This window comes from Leuciscus leuciscus (genome assembly GCF_965113295.1).
Source record: "Leuciscus leuciscus genome assembly, chromosome: 21".
NCBI classification, from domain to species: Eukaryota; Metazoa; Chordata; class Actinopteri; order Cypriniformes; family Leuciscidae; genus Leuciscus; species Leuciscus leuciscus.
Genome location: NC_138745.1, coordinates 36,242,058 through 36,262,772, shown reverse-complemented (window position 1 = coordinate 36,262,772; position 20,715 = coordinate 36,242,058). Strand labels below are relative to the sequence as shown.

At 39.6% G+C, this 20,715-nt stretch overlaps 1 protein-coding gene across 1 annotated transcript in view; it reads right to left on the bottom strand.

Annotated features, from left to right (window-relative positions):
- The window catches only part of polr3a (polymerase (RNA) III (DNA directed) polypeptide A), a 37,401-nt gene extending 16,939 nt beyond the window's left edge, over positions 1-20,462 (bottom strand). Inside the window, exons 1-19 of the mRNA XM_082152384.1 lie at positions 20,263-20,462; positions 19,959-20,094; positions 19,698-19,835; positions 18,096-18,267; positions 16,961-17,115; positions 16,168-16,407; positions 13,201-13,363; positions 12,432-12,568; positions 11,636-11,739; positions 11,149-11,290; positions 10,665-10,805; positions 10,084-10,153; positions 9,063-9,190; positions 8,426-8,564; positions 7,757-7,921; positions 7,157-7,329; positions 6,970-7,081; positions 5,496-5,614; positions 2,199-2,336 (exon numbers count right to left, since the gene is read on the bottom strand). Of these exons, the coding sequence (XP_082008510.1) occupies positions 2,199-2,336; positions 5,496-5,614; positions 6,970-7,081; positions 7,157-7,329; positions 7,757-7,921; positions 8,426-8,564; positions 9,063-9,190; positions 10,084-10,153; positions 10,665-10,805; positions 11,149-11,290; positions 11,636-11,739; positions 12,432-12,568; positions 13,201-13,363; positions 16,168-16,407; positions 16,961-17,115; positions 18,096-18,267; positions 19,698-19,835; positions 19,959-20,094; positions 20,263-20,306 (2,616 nt within the window). The 5' untranslated portion in view covers positions 20,307-20,462. The remainder of the gene's footprint in view (positions 1-2,198; positions 2,337-5,495; positions 5,615-6,969; positions 7,082-7,156; positions 7,330-7,756; positions 7,922-8,425; positions 8,565-9,062; positions 9,191-10,083; positions 10,154-10,664; positions 10,806-11,148; positions 11,291-11,635; positions 11,740-12,431; positions 12,569-13,200; positions 13,364-16,167; positions 16,408-16,960; positions 17,116-18,095; positions 18,268-19,697; positions 19,836-19,958; positions 20,095-20,262) is intronic.
- Positions 20,463-20,715: the final 253 nt, after the last annotated feature.

Sequence of the window (20,715 nt, the reverse complement as noted above, 5' to 3'; positions counted from 1 at the left end):
GTGGTGGCGCAATGGATAAGACACATGCCTTTGGTGTGAGAGACCCGGGTTCGAATCCACTGTGAGACACCAATGTGTCCCTGAGCAAGACACTTAACCCCTAGTTGCTCCAGAGGCGTGCGACCTCTGACATATATAGCAATTGTAAGTCGCTTTGTATAAAAGCGTCAGCTAAATGAATAAATGTAAATGTAAATGTAAATGTTAACGCACACCACCTCGTCTGAGAAGAACTCATTCCTTTCTCAGATCTCACTTGTTGTTGAAGACCGTTAGGAAAATGCAGAATTATAAAAAGTTAGTTTTGAAATGACATAAGGGCAATTAAATGACGGACTAATTTTTTATATTTGAATCTAAGCTGGAATATTGATAGTTTACATGCATAAATGAATCCATAACTTATTGATTGCATCATTATCCACCTTATTTTGCAACACGGAAGTATGTTGTTTTATGTGAATGTGCAAGAGTTCTGATTCACTAGATGCTATAGGTAAAAGGTTTGCTCTACAAACCAGTGTTTATAATTACGACAATACATTAAAGGGATACTTCACCTCTGGAAAGATGAATGTGTATTTAAAATGGGTCATTTATGTAGTAGAAAAGTGAAATTATTTTTGAATTTGGAGCCTTCTAGACTGAGAAAAGCCAGAAAATGTATTTTTGGCTTATGTGGATGAAAGACAACAACTCCCAGAATGCACTTGCTTCGCTGCTCTATAAGGCCACTCCCAAGCCACGCCTACCGGTTAGAGAGCGCAGTTGAAAACAACAACTAGTGAGTCTCCGTGACGAGTTTGCCAGGGATTTCGAGATCGCCCAAAATGTCCGGGATTCGGCTTTTGCGCTCTACAGTCGCCATTCATTATGTTTACTGTACGAGCAGGACGAGGCTGAGGGGCGCGGGAGAACGGCGAGCAGGACGAGGCTGAGGGCTCCGGGAGAACGGCGAGCAGGACGAGACTGAGGGGCGCGGGAGAACGGCGAGCAGGACGAGGCTGAGGGGCGCGGGAGAACGGCGAGCAGGACGAGGCTGAGGGGCGCGGGAGAACGGCGAGCAGGACGAGGCTGAGGGGCGCGGGAGAACGGCGAGCAGGACGAGGCTGAGGGGCGCGGGAGAACGGCGAGCAGGACGAGGCTGAGGGGCGCGGGAGAACGGCGAGCAGGACGAGGCTGAGGGGCGCGGGAGAACGGCGAGCAGGACGAGACTGAGGGGCGCGGGAGAACGGCGAGCAGGACGAGACTGAGGGGCGCGGGAGAACGGCGAGCAGGACGAGGCTGAGGGGCGCGGGAGAACGGCGAGCAGGACGAGGCTGAGGGGCGCGGGAGAACGGCGAGCAGGACGAGACTGAGGGGCGCGGGAGAACGGCGAGCAGGACGAGGCTGAGGGGCGCGGGAGAACGGCGAGCAGGACGAGACTGAGGGGCGCGGGAGAACGGCGAGCAGGACGAGACTGAGGGGCGCGGGAGAACGGCGAGCAGGACGAGGCTGAGGGGCGCGGGAGAACGGCGAGCAGGACGAGGCTGAGGGGCGCGGGAGAACGGCGAGCAGGACGAGGCTGAGGGGCGCGGGAGATCGGCGAGCAGGACGAGGCTGAGGGGCGCGGGAGAACGGCGAGCAGGACGAGGCTGAGGGGCGCGGGAGAACGACGCGAGAGCGGTGGCGTGATTACTGACGAGCGACACCTGTGAGACGCACCGGTCTCGTATCTCTCACGGAGGAGCGGGATTTTCTTAGCAATGTTAAAACGCACATCAACCGATCACTTGTTTAGCGTTCATGTAAACACTACATTCAGATTCACCAATCGGAATGAATTCAGTTAGATTGAAACAAAAGGTGTGCATGTACACAATGAATGGCGACTGTAGAAAGCAAAAGCCGAATCCCGGACATTTAATTTTGTAGCCAAATTGGCCAGTGAGTGAAAAAGTTAATTTCAAACCCTGGGTTACAAGGTAGTTTGTGACGTCAGAAACACCAGCGATTGTGTTTCTGAGACTGTCTTTGGTTCACTGCAGTTTTAAGGAGAAAATACTCAGCAATGGTGTCGACTTATGAACTTACACATGCTTTGTCTTAAAGCACATTAAAAACACCACATAGACACATAAACAAAGCTGGATTTCCACCACAGGGAGACTGTAATGTGGATACAGGAGGCAAACGGACACGTTTCATCTGCTGTGTACCTGCATGTATCCCGTCTCTGCTGTTTTCACAGCGGTGTCGACCAGCCCTTCTCTGCCAGCCATCGTGTGGAAGAAGAACTCAGTGGGTGTCAGACCAGAATAAAAGCTGTCTGCCACAAAGCCCTTCGCCGCAGGGAGCTGAAACATAAAAGAACAAACATGTTTCTTTTATTCCACACAGCCTCTGGTTTGTGTCTTCTTTAACCTCTGATCACTTGCAGAAGTTCTGAAGCATTTCCTCCAAACAGAATCATAAAACATGATGAAATATTCATCGGTACACGGTGTGATGAAACCGTGAACGGCAATGAAAACATACAGTTTTTGGACAAAGAGTTGCATAAACCTTGGAATTAATCATGCAAAGATTGCTAAAGTCAATTAAATACAGGTGCTGGTCATAAAATTAGAATATCATCAAAAAGTTGATTTATTTCAAGAATTCAACTTAACAGGTGAAACTAATATATTATATAGACTCATTACATGTGAAGTGAGATATTTCAAGCCTTTATTTGTTATAATTTTGATGATTATGGCTTACAGCTTATGAAACCCACGAAATCAAAATCCTAGAAAATTAAAATATTACATGAAATCACACAGTAATTACACAGTAATACCATGGTCACTGAACCAGGTTTGGGTTATTTTGGCAGTGTGGGCAGGTGCAAATCCTGCTGGAAAATGAAGTCAGCATCTCCATAAAGCTTGTCTGCTGAAGGAAGCATGAAGTGCTCTGGAAATGTCCTGGTAGACGGCTGCGTTGAGTGGACAGCACAGTGGACCAACACCAGCCGATGACATGGCTCCCCAAACCAACACAGACTGTGGAAACTTCACACTGGACTTCAAGCATCTTGGATTGTGTGCCTCTCCATTCTTCCTCCAGACTCTGGGACCTTGGTTTCCAAATGAGATGCAAAATTTGCTCTCATCAGAAAAGAGGACTTTGGTCCACTGTGCTTTATTAAATCCAGAGTCAACGCAGCCGTCTACCAGGACATTTGCAGAGCACTTCATGCTTCCTTCATTTTCCAGCAGGATTTGCATCTGCCCACACTGCCAGAAGAACCAAAACCTGGTTCAATGACCATGGTATTACTGTGTGATTTCATGTAATATTCTAATTTTCTGGGATTTTGATTTCGTGGGTTTCATAAGCTGTAAGCCATAATCATCAAAATTATAACAAATAAAGGCTTGAAATATCTATATGCATGTAATGAGTCTATATAATATATTAGTTTCACCTGTTAAGTTGAATTCTTGAAATAAATAAACTTTTTGATGATATTCAAATTTTATGACCAGCACCTGTACATGCATTATGCACCTCAAAATAGGGAAAAACTAATTGTTAAAGTTATTAAATAAAGTTTAAACGGCTTCTATAATCAGGGGTGCACATAACATTTTTGGTCTTGTTCTCAGGGGAGAATCTGGGGTTGTTGCTTGGTCCTCACATTTTCAAATGCATTTTTTCCTTAACCCACCTCACAGGAGGAACAAATTAGAGGGATGCATGGATAATGTCATGTGACATGATTGACATGAACTTTAATTTCAAATGAAAATTAAGAGAAGTGCAACAGAATGTCTGATCTTTAAAACCTTGTAACTTTCAAAATAACATAACTGTTTCAAGCTCTGGAAATTAAATGTGCAAATATCTGCTTTTCTAATTCTGAAAACCAAAGAAATGACAACTTTAAAGCGCTTACTAGAGTTACTATTTTAAAGCAAGCCTATCCAACACCACAGATTGCGCACCTATCCAGGGCCGCGGGAAGTGCAGCACCCCCTGTTTTCACAGAATTGTAAATGCAACGCATATGTTTGTTCATTAAAATGTATTCATTTTTAGCATTTAGTCATTTATTTGTAATAAACACTTTAAGTGGGCTATTTAAAAATGGTTATTTATATGTTAAATTATCTTTTTAAAACATAAGCGCAGAGTGTTATGTAATATTGTGTGTGTGTGTCGAAAAGATTTGTCCGCAGCTGCTAAAAAAAAAAAAAAAAAAAAAGTCAAAGACCCCACTGTCAGTATTTTGTAAGGAACAGGCAAATATGTTACATATAGCAGGAGACATTTTAATTGTTTACTAATAAAACAGTTATTTTTTTATGTCATTGTCGGCTAGACAGATGAAGTTGACGACTCGCGATCTTCGCAGCGCCAGAGAGAAATGCACATTTCATACGAATTACATAAGCAGCGCAAGCTATAGACATTTCAAGCTATCTATATGTCTCAGGTCTGTGAGGCAATAGGCTACCTTATAGGCCCACGCTGAGTTTCGGTTCATTTATGAGACGAGCTCCAGGTTCGCCAGCGCCTCCGTGTCCTAATTATCTATTTTCTAATAGCCTATATTTAGCTACTTCTTATTAAATCCAGACAAATGGTTGATGAAACATCGATTAAAATTAAGATACAATTAATACAAAACGAAATAAAATTTAAAGACAGGCTTTGTGCTTTCAGTTTGAGGTCTCTGTGAAAGTTTTAAAACATTTTATTGCCGCTTTAGAGCGCTCACGTCCGTAACGGAGAACTGTCTGTAATTTTTTTTTTTTTTTTTGGTGAAATAAATTGCTAAAAAAATGCAACTTAGTCCAGTGCGACTTAGGCTATATGTTTTTTCTTCCTTGTGGCGCATTTTTTGACTGATATGCGTCTCCGGAGCGACTTATAAAATAGGCTACGGTAAGTTATTTATTCTTTTTGTGCAAATGTCTATCCCCAAATCTTAGGTACGCAAATGAGGGTTACGGCAATTCATCTGGTACGCATTGTTTAATTGGGTAGCGCATGCGCACCACTTATGTGCACCCCTGTCTATAATCTCTCCTGTGCAACACAATGATTGGCTTTTTATCAATTAAAAATAAAATAAAATTCAAGCACTTTCAAGGATCTCCATCTATGCATGTTTATCTTCAAAAACTTTACAGGGCCTTGATTTATTTATTTATTATTTATTTTTTCAGATTCACAAACTTAAGGATTTCAAGGACCCGTGTGAAAACCTGTTGCTTTAAGTCAATTAAATACATGCATGATTTCTGACACTTCAAAATAGGGGAAAAACTGATCGTAAAGTTATAAAGTTTAAAGCGAGTATAATCTCTCCTGTGCAACACAACGATAGGCTTTTTTTTATTACAAAAAGCATTTATGTGAAATCATCCCAGCGGACAAAGGACAAAAGTTGCAGTAATTGAAGAATCACTCGAGAGAAAGGGATGAACAGAAAAGAAGAGCTGAAGACTCGAGTTCCTTCTTACTTTGGAGTGCTTTTCAAAGTGAGGCAGCGAGCGGTTCTCAAACCCGTCAGGAACACGAGAGCCGCTGATGGCCTGCTGCCCGACGCAAGCGATCATCTGGGAGATGTTAATGAATGACCCTGGAGACGCAGAGGTTATTTCACAGACATTTGTGATTCGCATGAATTAAATACAGGGTTCGCTCAGAAACTGTAAAATCAAATACCAGGACTTTCAAGAACATTTCAAGCACTACTTTTTTGTTTTTTTAAAAGGAACACATTGACTTTTTGGGACTTTAGCTTATTCACCGTATCCCGCAGAGTTAGATAAGTCCATACATACCCTTCCCATCTCCATGCGTGCCGTAACTCTGTCTGACGCACCCACCGCTAGCCTAGCTTAGCACAAAGACTGGAGGTAAATGGCTCCAGCTAGCATACTGCGCCCAATAAGTGACAAAATAACACCAACATTTTCCTATTTACATAATGTGATTTGTATAGTCACAGCGTGAACAAATAACAAGGTAATTTGTTCTCAACTATATTCTCAGAAGGTGAAGCACTGCTACTCTGAGCGAACTCTGCTCCTCACCACGGGCTTCTCAGGCGCTGCGAGCAAATCACTCCGCCTGAGTAGCAGTGCTTCGCCTTCAGAGAATATAGTTCCCAGTATGTGTAAGGTTAGAATATGGCTGTCTCATGTGACCTTGTTATTCGTACACGCTGTGACTATACAAACAACAAGTAAATAGGAAAATGTTGGCGTTATTTTGTCACTTATTGGGAGCAGTATGCTAGCTGGAGCCATTTATCTCCAGTCTTTGTGCTAAGCTAGGCTAGCGGTGGGTGCGTCAGACAGAGTTACGGCACGCACGGAGATGAGAAGGGTATGTGTGGACTTATCTAACTCTGGGGGATACGGGGAATAAGCTTAAGTCCCAAAAAGTCGGTGTGTTCCTTTAAAGAACTTCAATCAGAAAACTCACTTATCAAACAATATCTTTATCATCTTTCAAATTCTAAAAAGGGTAAATAGATAAACAAAAATAAACCAATAAAACAAAGTGGTAACTTTAACTATACTATGACAAAGGTATTGCTTTCTTTTTTCAAACTGATTTCCCCCCCATGAATATATAATTGACCTGAAAAATGAAAGCTGTATCATATACTTGGATATTTATGGTCAATATCACACTCATAGCCATGCGAAATGGCTCTATATCTATATCAGATGAGCTGCAGCTTCATTTTGTGTGAAAGTATTGTTTTATCAATAAAACCAAACACTAATTTCACATATATTGTCTTTCAATAATTCAAGCGCTTTCAAGTACCTATTCATGAAAATGTCTGTTTTCAAGGGTTTTCCAGGACTTAAATGTCAAAAACTCAAATTTAATACTTCAAGCATTTTAAGCACCTTGTAGGAACCCTGTAAATATGATATATATGTATATATAGTTCCAGTAGGGAGGTTTGGATGGTACCTTTGGATCCACACAGAGCCATGATCAGCGGACTGTTGCTTTTGTCCAGTTCCCTCAAACACGCACTGCCAGCGTGATCTCTGATGACTGACAGCTCCTTCAGGATTAACGCCTGGACACACACACACACGTCACACAGAGGTAATCAGATCTAATGTGTGTGTGTGTAACTCGTTCTCTCTCTCACCTCGAGCGTCTCCTCCGCGGTGCAGCCCGGCTGCTGCTGTAACCGGCCCGTCTTCAGGGCCTCGATATATTCGTCACATTTCTTATATCCGTCGTCCAGCAGCTCCTGCTTGGCCTTCAGGAGTCCCTGTCCGGGCGTCACGTCTCCGATCCCGATGGAGAAGCCTCGATTCGCTTCAAGACAGGAATCATGAAAACATCACACACATCATGACTTTAACCCACACAAAATCTCACACACACACGTCTGGTTTACTTTCTTTCTGGGGACTCTCCATAGACCTAATGGTTTTTATACTGTACAAACTGTATATTCTGTCCCCTTACACTAACCCTACACATCACACACACACACACACATACACACAGACACACTAAACCTACCCATCACACACAACTTTCTGCATTTTTACATAAAAATCACACATTTTATTATGTTTATTAATCAATTTTCCTTGTGAGGACCAGCAAAAAGTTCTCAAAGTAGTGAATCTCGAGTTTTACTATCCTTGTTGGGACATTTGGTCCTCACAAGTATAGCTAAACATGCCCACACATGGTGACACACACACTCTCAGACACACTCACACTGAAGACTCACACAGGTAAACGGGAGCCAGACGGGCCAGGCGTGACATGGCATCCGCCGCCTCCTCTTGACCCCAGTCTCTCAACAAGATGTAGAAGATGTTGTTCTTGGATCCGGATCCCAGAGTTCCTTTATCCAGACTGCCACACATCAGCTCACTGTTCTGGATCACCACAACTGCACACACACACACACACATCAGCTCACTGTTCTGGATCACACACAACTGCACACACACACACACACACACACACACACACATCAGCTCACTGTTCTGGATCACCACAACTGCACACACACACACACACACACACACATCAGCTCACTGTTCTGGATCACACACAACTGCACACACACACACACACATCAGCTCACTGTTCTGGATCACCACAACTGCACACACACACACACACACATCAGCTCACTGTTCTGGATCACCACAACTGCACACACACACACATCAGCTCACTGTTCTGGATCACCACAACTGCACACACACGGGTTACATCTAAAGTATCCTTATATTAGATGGGGTTCTCAGCAAATATAGGGCCCTATGAAACCAATTAATTTAATTTTTTGGCAAATAAAGTGCTGCAAAACAGGTTTACTGTTAAAAAACAAACAAACAAACAAACATGGAAGACAAGTGTGTGTTTAAAGTGCTGCCGGGTCACTCACAGGAGTCGTTGGAGCACAGATCCTCCCCTTTCCCGCAGTACTGCTTGCCTTTGGTGCGCAGGTTAGCCTTCACCGGACAGCTCTTACTGGGCTTGAGTATCAGACTGAAGATCTGCTTCCCCGTCCACAGCCTGATCGGCTGACACAAGACACACACAGCGACACGCACAGGTCAACTTCATTACACTTTCAAATAACTAGTGCACAAAATGAAGGGCATAACCTTGAAGACATGTTTCTTATTTACCTTAAAAGTAAATATTGCAATAGACTCAAACACGTTCTTGCACACACGCTCTCGTATGCACACACACACACGAGTAGTTTTATTTTTAAGCTTTGACATCTATAAGGTTAATATTGCACATAATTATTGGGGGGAAAGTGAAACAAGTTGAAAAGCTTGATGCATTTTATACTAAAAAGAAAAAATTAGGGTTAAAAAGTTGTATATTTGTCTTTCCACCATGGAAAGGGTCCAAACGATGTCACTTCCTGTTTTGTAATATGCATATCAAAACTGTAATCTAATTAAACAGATCAAATAGCTAACATTACACTCGGTGAACAGTTATTACTCAAAAGCAATTTCATAATTTTCCCCCCACAGAGCATCAGTTCATCCTTCACGCCAGACCTTGAGGATCGCAGGATGAGGGAGGGAGATCTTGACTTTCTCGTCTTTTCCCACCAGGATGGAGGCGACGATCTGACAGGCTTTGGTTCGGTCGAAGAAAGTGTCTTTGAGCGTGAGCAGGTACGCACCTGTCACATGATACAGAAAAACACATGAGCATCAGCGGTTTAAAGGTGCATTGTGTAATATTTAGGAGGATCTGTTGACAGAAATGCAATATCATAAACATAACTATGTTTGTTTCCAGTGGTGCATAAAGACCTTACATAATGAACCGTTATGTTTTTATAAGCTTAGAATGAGCCATTTCTATCTACACACACACATATATACACATCGACATGTTTCTACGGTGGCCCTAAACGGACAAACGCGTTTCGTCACTATGTTGTTCTAGCTAAAGTCAGCAAATAAAACACTGACACAATGATGAACAAGTCACAATATTCGCAATAACATCGTTTTACTGAATAATTACGTAAACCTAATTTCTTACTTTATCTTTGTAAAGAAACCTCATTGCTTAACTGGCTACTCTCTGCCGTCTCAGACGATGACATCACTTCCTGTCGGCCACCATAACTTCTGTTGGGTGCAATTTGCAACCTCACCACTAGATGCCGCTAGAAATCACACACTGCACCTTCAACAGCCATTATGCTCCATTTATAATTTGTTGTAGTTCCACTGTTGGACACTGGGTGGAGTGTGGGTTTAATAGGTATAAGTAGCCAGAGAGCAAGTGAAGTCAGGTGTAACTAATGAGGGAAGCAAACAATTTGTCAGGATCGTACGTGGACATGCGAACTTGTGGATTATAAAGTGTTGTGGCATCGGAACTGTGACAAATAAAGGGATAAATGCAGTACTGGACTGGAAGCGTCTTGTTTGGATCTCACGCGTCAGAAATAATCCTACAACACCTCTAAGTGACAAGAAGCACATTGTCGCGGTTTAACAGCGCCATCTTCAAGCGAGACATCAGATGCTGAAATCTGATTGGCTCAGGAGGAAAACGCACCTGTCAGGAAGTCCTGAATGGCTGCGATCAGCGGCTCACCGTTTCTGGGAGTGACCAGATTTGCCTTCGTCTAAATGAGGAACACAGAAACAGGGATTTATTAAAAAAATTCAATTATAAAAATACAAATATCATTTAAATACAATAAAAACCAAACAAACAAAAACAGTAAGTCATATTACGCAATTTTTTTTAACTTAACATTTGATGAAAAATTCACAACCTTTTCAGGCATAATCTTCCTAATTAAGTCCTAAAGTGAGGTAACTTCATAAAAGAGCGTAACACTTCACAATAAGGTTCATTAGTTAACTACCTTAATTAACATGAACTAAGAATGAACATTACTTATTATTCAGCATTTATTAATTTAGGTAATATTAATTTCATAAATTAATGACAACCAAAATCAAAGGTTGTATTTGTTAACATTAGTTAATGCACTGTGAACTAACATGAACAAACAATGAACAGCTGTATTTTAATTAACTAACATTAACAAAGATTAATTAAATACTGAAATGAATGTATTGCTCATTGTTAACTGATGAAGCTTATAGTAAAGTGTCCGTCTTTCTCACCCCCATGAGGACGAGAGCTTCAGCTTTGGCTTCTTCTGTCTGCGGAAGGTGGAGGTTCATCTCGTCTCCGTCAAAGTCAGCGTTGTACGGCGTGCACACACACTCGTTAAAGCGAAACGTCCGATGAGGTTTCACACGCGCCTGGAACACAATACAGGAGAATTGACACCAATTTCACACATTATTTTGATTTCTATTATTAAGCCCCTGAATCAAAATCAATTACTTACGTGTGTGTGTGTGTGTGTGTGTGTGTGTGTGTGTGTGTGTGTGTGTGTGTGTGTGTGTGTGTGTGTGTGTGTGTGTGTGTGTGTGTGTGTGTGTGTGTGTGTGTGTGTGTGTGTATGTATATATGTATATATGTGTGTGTATATATATATATATATATATATATATATATATATATATATATATATATATATATATATATGCATGTAACGCCCCCGCAGAGTTACATCTCGAGGAATGAGGAATAATAACTCACGATATGAGCCATGATGCTGAGTTTATGCAGAGAAGGCTGCCGGTTAAACAGCACGATGTCTCCATCAATCATGTGTCTCTCGACCACGTCCCCGTACTTCAGCTCTTGAGCCATCTTCTCTCGATTACCGTACTTCAAAAACCTGAAGCAAACGCATTCAGAAGATGAAGGAACAGCGCATGGAAGAATGAAAAACCTCATGTAGTAACAAACTATGACTTTCTTTCTTTGTAGAAGTTTTGAAGGACGTATGAACGATGAAAGTGGATGGAGATTCATATCATCAAGCTGATCCTCATAACAGTATTTATATGCTATAATCAAGAAGGCATCACTATTTTTTTTGTTTTTGTTGTTCGTCTCACAAAGCAACCATACCTGTGCTGTTATGATGTATCGTAATAAAGTCAAACAGGTTTGCGATGACATGAGGGAGAGTAAATGATGACAGAACATTAATATTTGAGCGGAGAGAAGTGTATTTGACCTCTTCATCTGCATGTGTCTCTGCTGAATGAAATTTGCTCCCGGGTGAACATCAGGACCGCTACGCACTAGCTTCCTCAACATCTCAATGTTGGCTTTATTCACCTAAAAGAAAACACACACACACAAAGGCTTTGCATTTTGCATTTTATACTTGCACAAATTAGTCACGAAATGACCAACTACTGACCCCATCCATCATCCATTGCATTTTAAGCAGGTTTTTTTGGGGAGTGTATGAACCAGAATACATATGATATGCAAGCTATCAATATAAGGAACATTCTTCCATGTTTTTATTTTTAACAGTTAGTCAAACTTTAACAGGCTCATTTGCATATTCATAGAACCACGCATACTAAATGAGGCAAGGGTGTTGAGTTACATTCAAGATATTTAATTTTGATATGTAATTTTGGTGATCAAAGAGGAGTTTTAAGGGATCAAATTATTGACTACAGGGGGACTTTAAATATATTTTTTTTTGAATTACAACTTTTTTTGTTCACTGTTTTTAGATAATAAATTTGTATTAAATCACAAATCCAGAAATTTTCAGAAAAAAATACAACATTTAATAGTGTCACATTATTGTAGATAAATATAATAAATGCTTCTTGACTATCAAAATTTAATTAAAACCAATAATTCAATCCAGAAAATTTTTAAACAAAAACTCTAAAATAAAATACTATTAAAAAAAAAATCCTATATAGTTAACCATTTCCCCAACTAATTGACAAGTCAAAATGAGTAGTTGTGAACGCCTTGTGACCCGCAGCAGTGACTGCTCTGACCTTCTCCGGGTAGGTGAGGATTTTGGCGACGTGAACAGGTACAGCGACCTCATCAATCCTCAGGTTTGGGTCGGGAGAGATGACCGTTCTGCCGGAGAAATCCACTCTCTTTCCAGACAGGTTTCCACGAAACCGCCCTGGAAACAGCAAAACCAGGCAAGTTTATGTGAGAGCGATACTGGAGGGCGTCTAATGTCAAAGCAGAAGACCGAAGCCTTGTCCAAATACACACACACTATCTCCAGTACAGTGTATCCCATCATGCACTATGTTCTGGAACTCATGCACCCCGAAATCGCGAGATGTCGAGGAAAACATTCCACTGTAATTTAAATTAATTAGATGCATATAATTTGGTAGTAAAAACAAAGTGTTGCATATTTTATTGGTGCAAAGATGAGCCTAGGCCTATTTTGTACAACATTTTGACTTAATTAGAAGCACCACAATTTTAAATTTGTGTTTTCTGTTAGTTGCATGTAGAAGTACATGTAGAAGTTTATTTTAAAATGCACAGTATTGAAAATATAATAAATAAAAGCCATGTAAACACTTGCATTTTTTGCAAGACTATAAGTGTGTCCCATCGAGTAATCAAAAGTTCTACACACACTTGCAGTCTTTATGCATACTTGAACGCTTGGGACAAATAGAGGAAATGCGTCAAGAGCAAAGACCGCATGTGTGTATATTTGGACAAGGCAAAATATAACACCAGCATTTCCACAGAGACTCATGGGAAAGCCCTTGAGCTCTCAGCGGGTCGTACCCTGTTTTCCCTTGAGCCTTTGCACAAAGCCACGGGTCCATTTCTTGGGTGCCATGTTGAGCGGGATCCCTGAAAGCTCGCTGTTGATGTACAGAGCGCACTGGAGCTGCAGAAAGTCCCAGTCCTCCATGATCATCTGGGTTTTGGCTCCTGACATGCGGTGCTGTGGGTGTACACAACTACAGTTATGCCACATTTACTAGTCATGTATACTAGAGATGCACAATATATCAAAATTATCTAAATATCGCAAATGTATATCGCAATATGCATATCGCAACGGCTTGCAATAACTGGGGTCATGATCAAAAGACAAAGAGAAAATCACTCGCTGCTCTCGGCTGAATAACTTTTGTAGCTTTAATAAGAATCAGGATATATTTAATTCAGAAAGTGAAAAGTAAGCAGAGTTTTATTTTTACATTTGATTATTCAGTTTCTGTTGTTTAATAACCCTAATGTAGGATAACCTGAACCCCGTGGTTTACACTGATGTTAAAATAACACTTCTTTTATTAAATATTAACTTCTTATATACAGTAAAACACTGATGTTCACTTTCAGAAGTTGTAGGGATGTTTTCTTGTCACAAAAAGAATGTGAAACACGTATGTTGGTTATATAATTTTAAATATATTTTTAAGATAATTTAAGTTAATTTTACACACTTTAAGCATTATCGTATCACATATCGAATATCGTATTTTTCTTCAATATGGTGCAGCCCTATATACTAGAGATGCACTGATACTAAATTTCTCTGCGGATACCGATTATTCAGAATGATATCGGCCGATAACAATACCGATTGTTTGATTTTTCTTAAGGAAAAAAAACGTTCCCAAATAATGCTGTAAACTATACAGGGAACCTCTCATTTGGTACACTATACAACAACAGAGCTATTATACTCGACTGCTATTTGTTTCCAGATACAATATTTACACTCAAATAAAAAACACTGAAATGTTTGTATTGCTACAACTATTGAACATAAGGCAGTTTTCATAAACACATCTTCATGGCAAATTTATTCAAACATACATATGTAATTAAAGGTATAGCGGAGGATCTTTCCAAATTTTAGATAAGACCCGCCCTCTCCACTTTTTGAAAAGTTTGATTGATTCACCAGAATGATTGACAATTAGGAGGACCAATAGTTTAGACCAGAGCCATAGAGAGAGAGAGTTGCGACACTCCCATAGACCTCCGTTGTAAATAATGCGGCGCTTTTAACAGCCTACTTCCGGGATATGAAGATCGAAATAGTTCCAAACACTGTCATGTGGGCGTTGGACACCATTCACTTACATTGCTGCGCGTTGAGTTGTTCCAGAGTTAAGTTGCTGAAATATCGACCTCTTTTGAATTGTCAACTGTCTATATTGTATCAGAGGCCCTTTGCGATGCTTATACTGGTCTTCATTTGTACATGCACAGCGTAATTATTTATATTTTATGTTGGTTGTTTCAACCAATTTTCAAGCACTGCCTGCTAGCTAACATTAGTTAGCTAGCGCGACTTCGTCAGCTAAGAGTTCGGTAATGAATCGCTACCACCTTTATAGCAACTTTTATTTTATTTAATTTTTTGGGATATACTAACTTTTCATTATGTTATTATTGTCTTGAGTGAAGCGGCTTGTGAGAACAATGCTGGACCTTTAGGATTGTTATGGCCATCACCAGTCCTGTCTGTTTCATGGATCACCTGCCCCTGGTTTTTGTTTTTCTTGTTCACACACACACAAGCACACATTTTTGTTGTCTGTCATTGTTTAATAAAAAATATTTTATTTGAAAACCTTCATTTGTATCAGCCATGCTTAAATTCGTTTTTAATCTGTTATAGTTTTGATAATGTGTATGGCCTTAATCTTAAAATAATATGCTTAGTCTTAACATGATTATGTTTCACGTTGTGGTCCTGGGGGTGGCCACTTTCATCAGAAGAAGTGAGCTAGCTTCTAAGTGAATTCTGAACGGACCGCCACGGCAGACCTCTTGCGTGATCACGAAGGTAGGCTAATGGCTGAATCAAAATTTATAAGCAAAATCACGGGAATCAATAGCCTAATACAGCGCAGTTGTGCTAAAATAAATATCATGAGACGTCCATCATCAGATGAATGATATGGAAAAGTTAAGTTAGAGCCGCTAAAGCCAGTGCTACTACCCATGCGAACATGAACACTAAGCTTTTCCCTCCAAAAATATAGCCTAAAACTTATCTCCAAATGCAAAACTGACATTAACAAAATGCAATAATGCTATAACAGCTGAAAAAGTACTTGGGTGTGTGTTTTATTTTATATTCACCGTTCAATAATGCAATCGCTGCTGTCTGTCCCATAGAAGAACATGACAGCCAGCGTACGTTTTGGAACTATTGGGGCTTACATTAACCACGTGACAGCCATAGCGGCGACATCAAAGAGTGTCGCAACTCTCTCTCTCTATGGCTCTGGTTTAGACTACCCACCAGGAAGTAAAACATCCTCCGCTATACCTTTAACAGTAAATAAGCTCTCCTCTAGTGTTTTATAGCTTGCTAGTGAACACTGGATGACTTCCCTGAGGAAGATGCAATATTAAGTGATATTGTTCCCTAGCTGTTTTTATTGACGTCTTTCCGCGGATGAAACACAGATTGAGTGATTTCATGAGACATGATACGGATTTCGGTAAGTTGTACTGTATCTTTCAGCATACCTTCTGATGTTCATGCATGTTTTTCGAGATACAAATTGTTTTAAAGTGGAAGAAAAGACTCAGCGCTACAGCGATCTGTCACTTCACATTTAAGAGCGTCAAAAGGCCATTTATTGTTTGAATTTCGTGATATAAATGTACAGAATTAAAAATGAATGCATTTCTATGGTCAAAATTATTCTGATTGATCCATTTAAATAATTGTTGGACCGTTTTTTTTTTTGTTTGTCATCTCAAACGGGACCTGTGTACCTTCTTGATGACGTCGTTGAGGAAGATGATTTCGGTTAACTTCATGGTCAGATCATCTTCATTGGTGCCTGATTTGAGGTCGCTGACAACGGAGGGCCGGATGCAAAGGGGCGGCACTAACAGGCGCGTCAGGATCAGGTCAGCGGGTTTCCCGGATTCAGAATTCATCAGCAGAAGAGGAATATCCTCGTTTGGAATCCTCCGGAAGAGATTCAACACGACCAGAGGATTGAGGTTTTCCTGGATGACAAAGAACGAGAAGAGGATATAAAACTTTCAGTTAGTGGTGCAAATGCAACTTTACTTTTCATTTATTACTTAAAGCTCACTTGAAGTACTTCGATACCACATCAAAAACGACTAACCTGACTGATAAAGTTCAAACATTATTAAAAACAAGTGAATAGTCAGTAATTAAATAAGAACAAATACACAAACTACGAGCAGAGATGAATACTAAACAACAAAGTTACAAAGTGTAACAGTATCAGGTACAGAAATTAATAATTAGGCCTAAATGTAAAATAACACTATTAGTTCACTGTAGAAATTAAATATAGTTTCATCTTTGTTAAAGCTGTATTTTGTTGTTTTATTAGCATTAATGACACAGACAACAGAAGGAATATTAGGCTGCTGTCTCTAACACCGAATGCACCGACCAAATTAATAACCGGCCATAAATATTACAGACGTCCTGTGGTAACATTACATTACTCCATCTACCCTGGTAAAGTTAATCCCGTCCGACTAGGGCTTTAGTTGTCCTATCTCCTGATTGGTGGATATTAACCTGTGCTCTGGCCAGCAGTGACTCCACTTCTTTGTTGTGTTCAATGGCGACGTCAAACGACTGGAGGAAATCCGACACCATGGGATCGATGACTTTCTTCGTGGTCTTATACTTTTCATGAATGATCTTCAGCAAGCCACATTTCTTCACAGGGCCTGGAGAGACACGAGCAATGGTTCATAGGGTCGGGAATCGAATACTTGAGGTCAGGAATGAGATGCTCGTTATACAAGTTTAATTTTGATTCCTCTTATCGATTCCTTTGTGAGCATTTTAATGTGTTTCAGTGTTATTACAGAACCTGAACACAGATCTTAAAACACTGTTTATTTCAATAGCATCTTTGTTCAGTTGTATCTATTTGTTGCTATTGTTCTTTTTTAATTACTGAATGTTTACTTGTCTTTATTAATGCTTGAAATGTATATTAATGAGGCTAGTGGTTTTTCTATGGTATTTTTAAACCACAGGTTCCTTGCATAAGTGTTCTCTAGCCTGTTGAATTCGGTTCATGATATTCAGCTACAATTAAATGTGACCCTGGACCGCAAAACCAGTCACGAGTCGCACGGGTATATCTGTGGCAATAGCCAACAATACATTATTAATTTTTCCTTTATGCCAAAAATCATTAGGATATTAAGTAAAGATCATGTTCCATGAAGATATTTAGTAGATTTCCTACCGTAAATATATAAAACATGTATTTCTGTGAGTGAATGCAGCACAATCACCAACATAAATGTAGAACTTTAAAGGAGATTTTCTCAATGTTATGATTTTTTTTGCATCCTCAGATTCCAGATTTTCAATAGTTGTATCTCGACCAAATATTGTCCTATCCTAACAAACCACACATCAATGGAAAGCTTATTTATTCAGCTTTCAGATGATGTATACATCTCAATTTCAAAAAATGTACCCATGTGACTGGTTTTGTGGTCCAGGGTCACATATGTGAATGATATCCAAGTTGTTGTTCTTTTAGAGTATTGGAATTGAAATTAGGAATCAATAAGAATCGGAATCAATAAGCAGAATCGAAATTGGAATCGGAATCGTTAAAATTCAAACGATACCCAACCCTAATGTTTCATCATGCGAGAGTGCAGAGTTCATCAATCCGCTGTTTTACCGTTAAACGCATTGCAGGTCATGCATATGGTCTTCTTCCTGCACTTGTCCGAGATCTTCTTCTTGAGTCCGCGCTTCTGCAGGTACGCCAGTCCAGGTCTGCGCAAGTAATCCAGAAACTGAAGCTTCTCCTCTTTGGCCAGAAGGATGTGAGAACAAGTCTTACAGACCATCTGCACGGACAAGAATGCATAACTGTCATAGGCCAATAATATAAAATAACAAACACTATCAATATAAATACTAATAATATAAAAATACGGTGACACTTTAGTTTAGGGTCCAAATCTCACTATTAACTAGTTGTTTATTATCATGCATAATGCATATTACTAGGATATTGGCTGTTTATTAGTACTTATAAAGCACATAATAATGCATGATTATATTCTACATCCCTTAATCCTATAATACCTAAACTTAACAACTATACTAACTGTTAACAAGCAGTAATTAGGAGTTTATTGAGGCAAAAGTCGTAGTTAATAGTGAGAATTGGACCATAATATAGTGTGACCAAAAATTCAATATAATTCATAATAAAAGACCTTTTTAATATAATTAAGTAAAAATAATTTAAAAATTAACTATATTATTATGATTTATATTGTATTATATTATAATACACATTAAATTGCATGTAATATAATGTAATTTATTAACCATAATATTTATAATGTATTTTATATTATTATTTAGTCACAGTTTTATAGCATTTGATATTATTGACTTCTTATAAGCATTATTACAAGTTATATATTATTGCACCAAATTATACATTTATATTACTTATATTTATACGATATTATGTATTATATGATTATTACTTACATTTGCAATTTTTTTTAAACAATTTATACTGTGTTTTTCTATACGTATAAGTCAATAATATACACTAATTTATAATACAGTACATATTTTATTTATATTTATAGTTTGTATAGTATTTTATGTTATTACTTTTTCTACACCTCTAGGTCAATAATATATAATATTTTATAATACAATAGAAATCATAATATAAATATGCAATATATTATTTTTTAATAGTATATATGATTTATATAATAATATTTTTTTATTTTTTTTATAATACTTTATATTGACTTACTCTTTGTATATTATCATGCAAACTTAAAAAAATAATAGACAGAAGGATGGGGCAGTTAAAGGGTTAGTTCACCTGAAAATGAAAACTCTGTCAGTGATTACTCTCCCTCATGTTGTTCAACCCCGTAAGACTTCAGTTCATCTTCAGGACACAAATTAAGATATTTCTGATTAAATCTGAGAGCTGTCTCACTCCTCCACAGGCTTCTCTGTTAGTGAAACTTGCCGGCCCAGAAAGTGAGTACACTTGAAAGTGTCGGAAAGTGACTCCAGTGGCTCAACCTTAAGTTTATCAATGACGAGAATACTTTTTACGTCAGAACGGAGGCTCACTATTGGCCGACGCTGGTCATGTGTGTGATGAGTGTGATGCTGGCCAATAGTGAGCCTCCGTTCTGAAATAGAAATTTCATTTTTGGGTGAACTAACCGTTTAAATGCTATATTGAATCTGACAGTGAACCTTGAGCAAAACACTGTACGGATGATCTCACCTGTAGGATCCCAACGATAGCTTTGAAGTATCCGATGTGGAAGCAGGGCAGCTCCAGATCCAGATATCCATAGTGTCCGAGACAGTCCGCAAGGTTCTTCCCACAGGTTTCACATGGCCTGTCCTTCTCGCTGGTACCCTGAGCACATGAGAGATGATCAAGCCTCGTTTAATCATCTAACAAACCATGTTTCTGTTGTATGAAGAGAGTAGTGTGTGTGTGTGTGTGTGTGTGTGTGTGTGTGTGTATTAGTGGCTTCACCATGCGGTGGTCCAGCACTCCATACTGCAGTGGTGTGTGGCTGGTGTCCTGGCTGTAAAGATTCTTGCTGACCACCTGAATATGAGCCTGTTGTCTCATCTGTTCTGCTGATTTCATGCCAAAACAGATGTGACTTCTGATAAAGCCAGAGAATCAAACATCAATATCACTCATTACATGCATGAACAACTTTTACATGCATGAACAAAGTCATACACAACAAGGACAGTGTAACAGACACACAGCTGACATGATATTTGTGTGTAAAGTTCTGATGAAACGTGCATGCAACCCACAAACTTACATCTTTTTGGCCACATCCGTCTCTCTAAACTGCTCCTTCACCATGACTGCGGCGCGTTCACGCAGTCAGCGTGTGAAATGAATATATTTATGGTGATATATGCGTACACTCCAGCGTTTAATGAAGGTTTCGTCTGATCCTTCGTCCACATGCAGCACTGCTTACTTTGACGACGCTGCGTGCGCGTCCATGAGCCTCTCATGAAGACTGAGCGCGTCGCCGGCGTCTCATCTGCGCACAGCGACACCTGCCGACGGGGAGCGCTCTGAAAAATACATTCTTATTCGAAGTCTTGTTAAAAATATATATATATTTGGATCAGAAGCAGTTAAATTTGAACGAGTGTGAATTATTTACATTTTGGAGGTTATTTCAGTATGTTTTGAAAGGTTCGAAGCGACGTGGTAGTGGATAGTGTATTTTTAGACACGGCCACTAGATGTCACTGCTCTT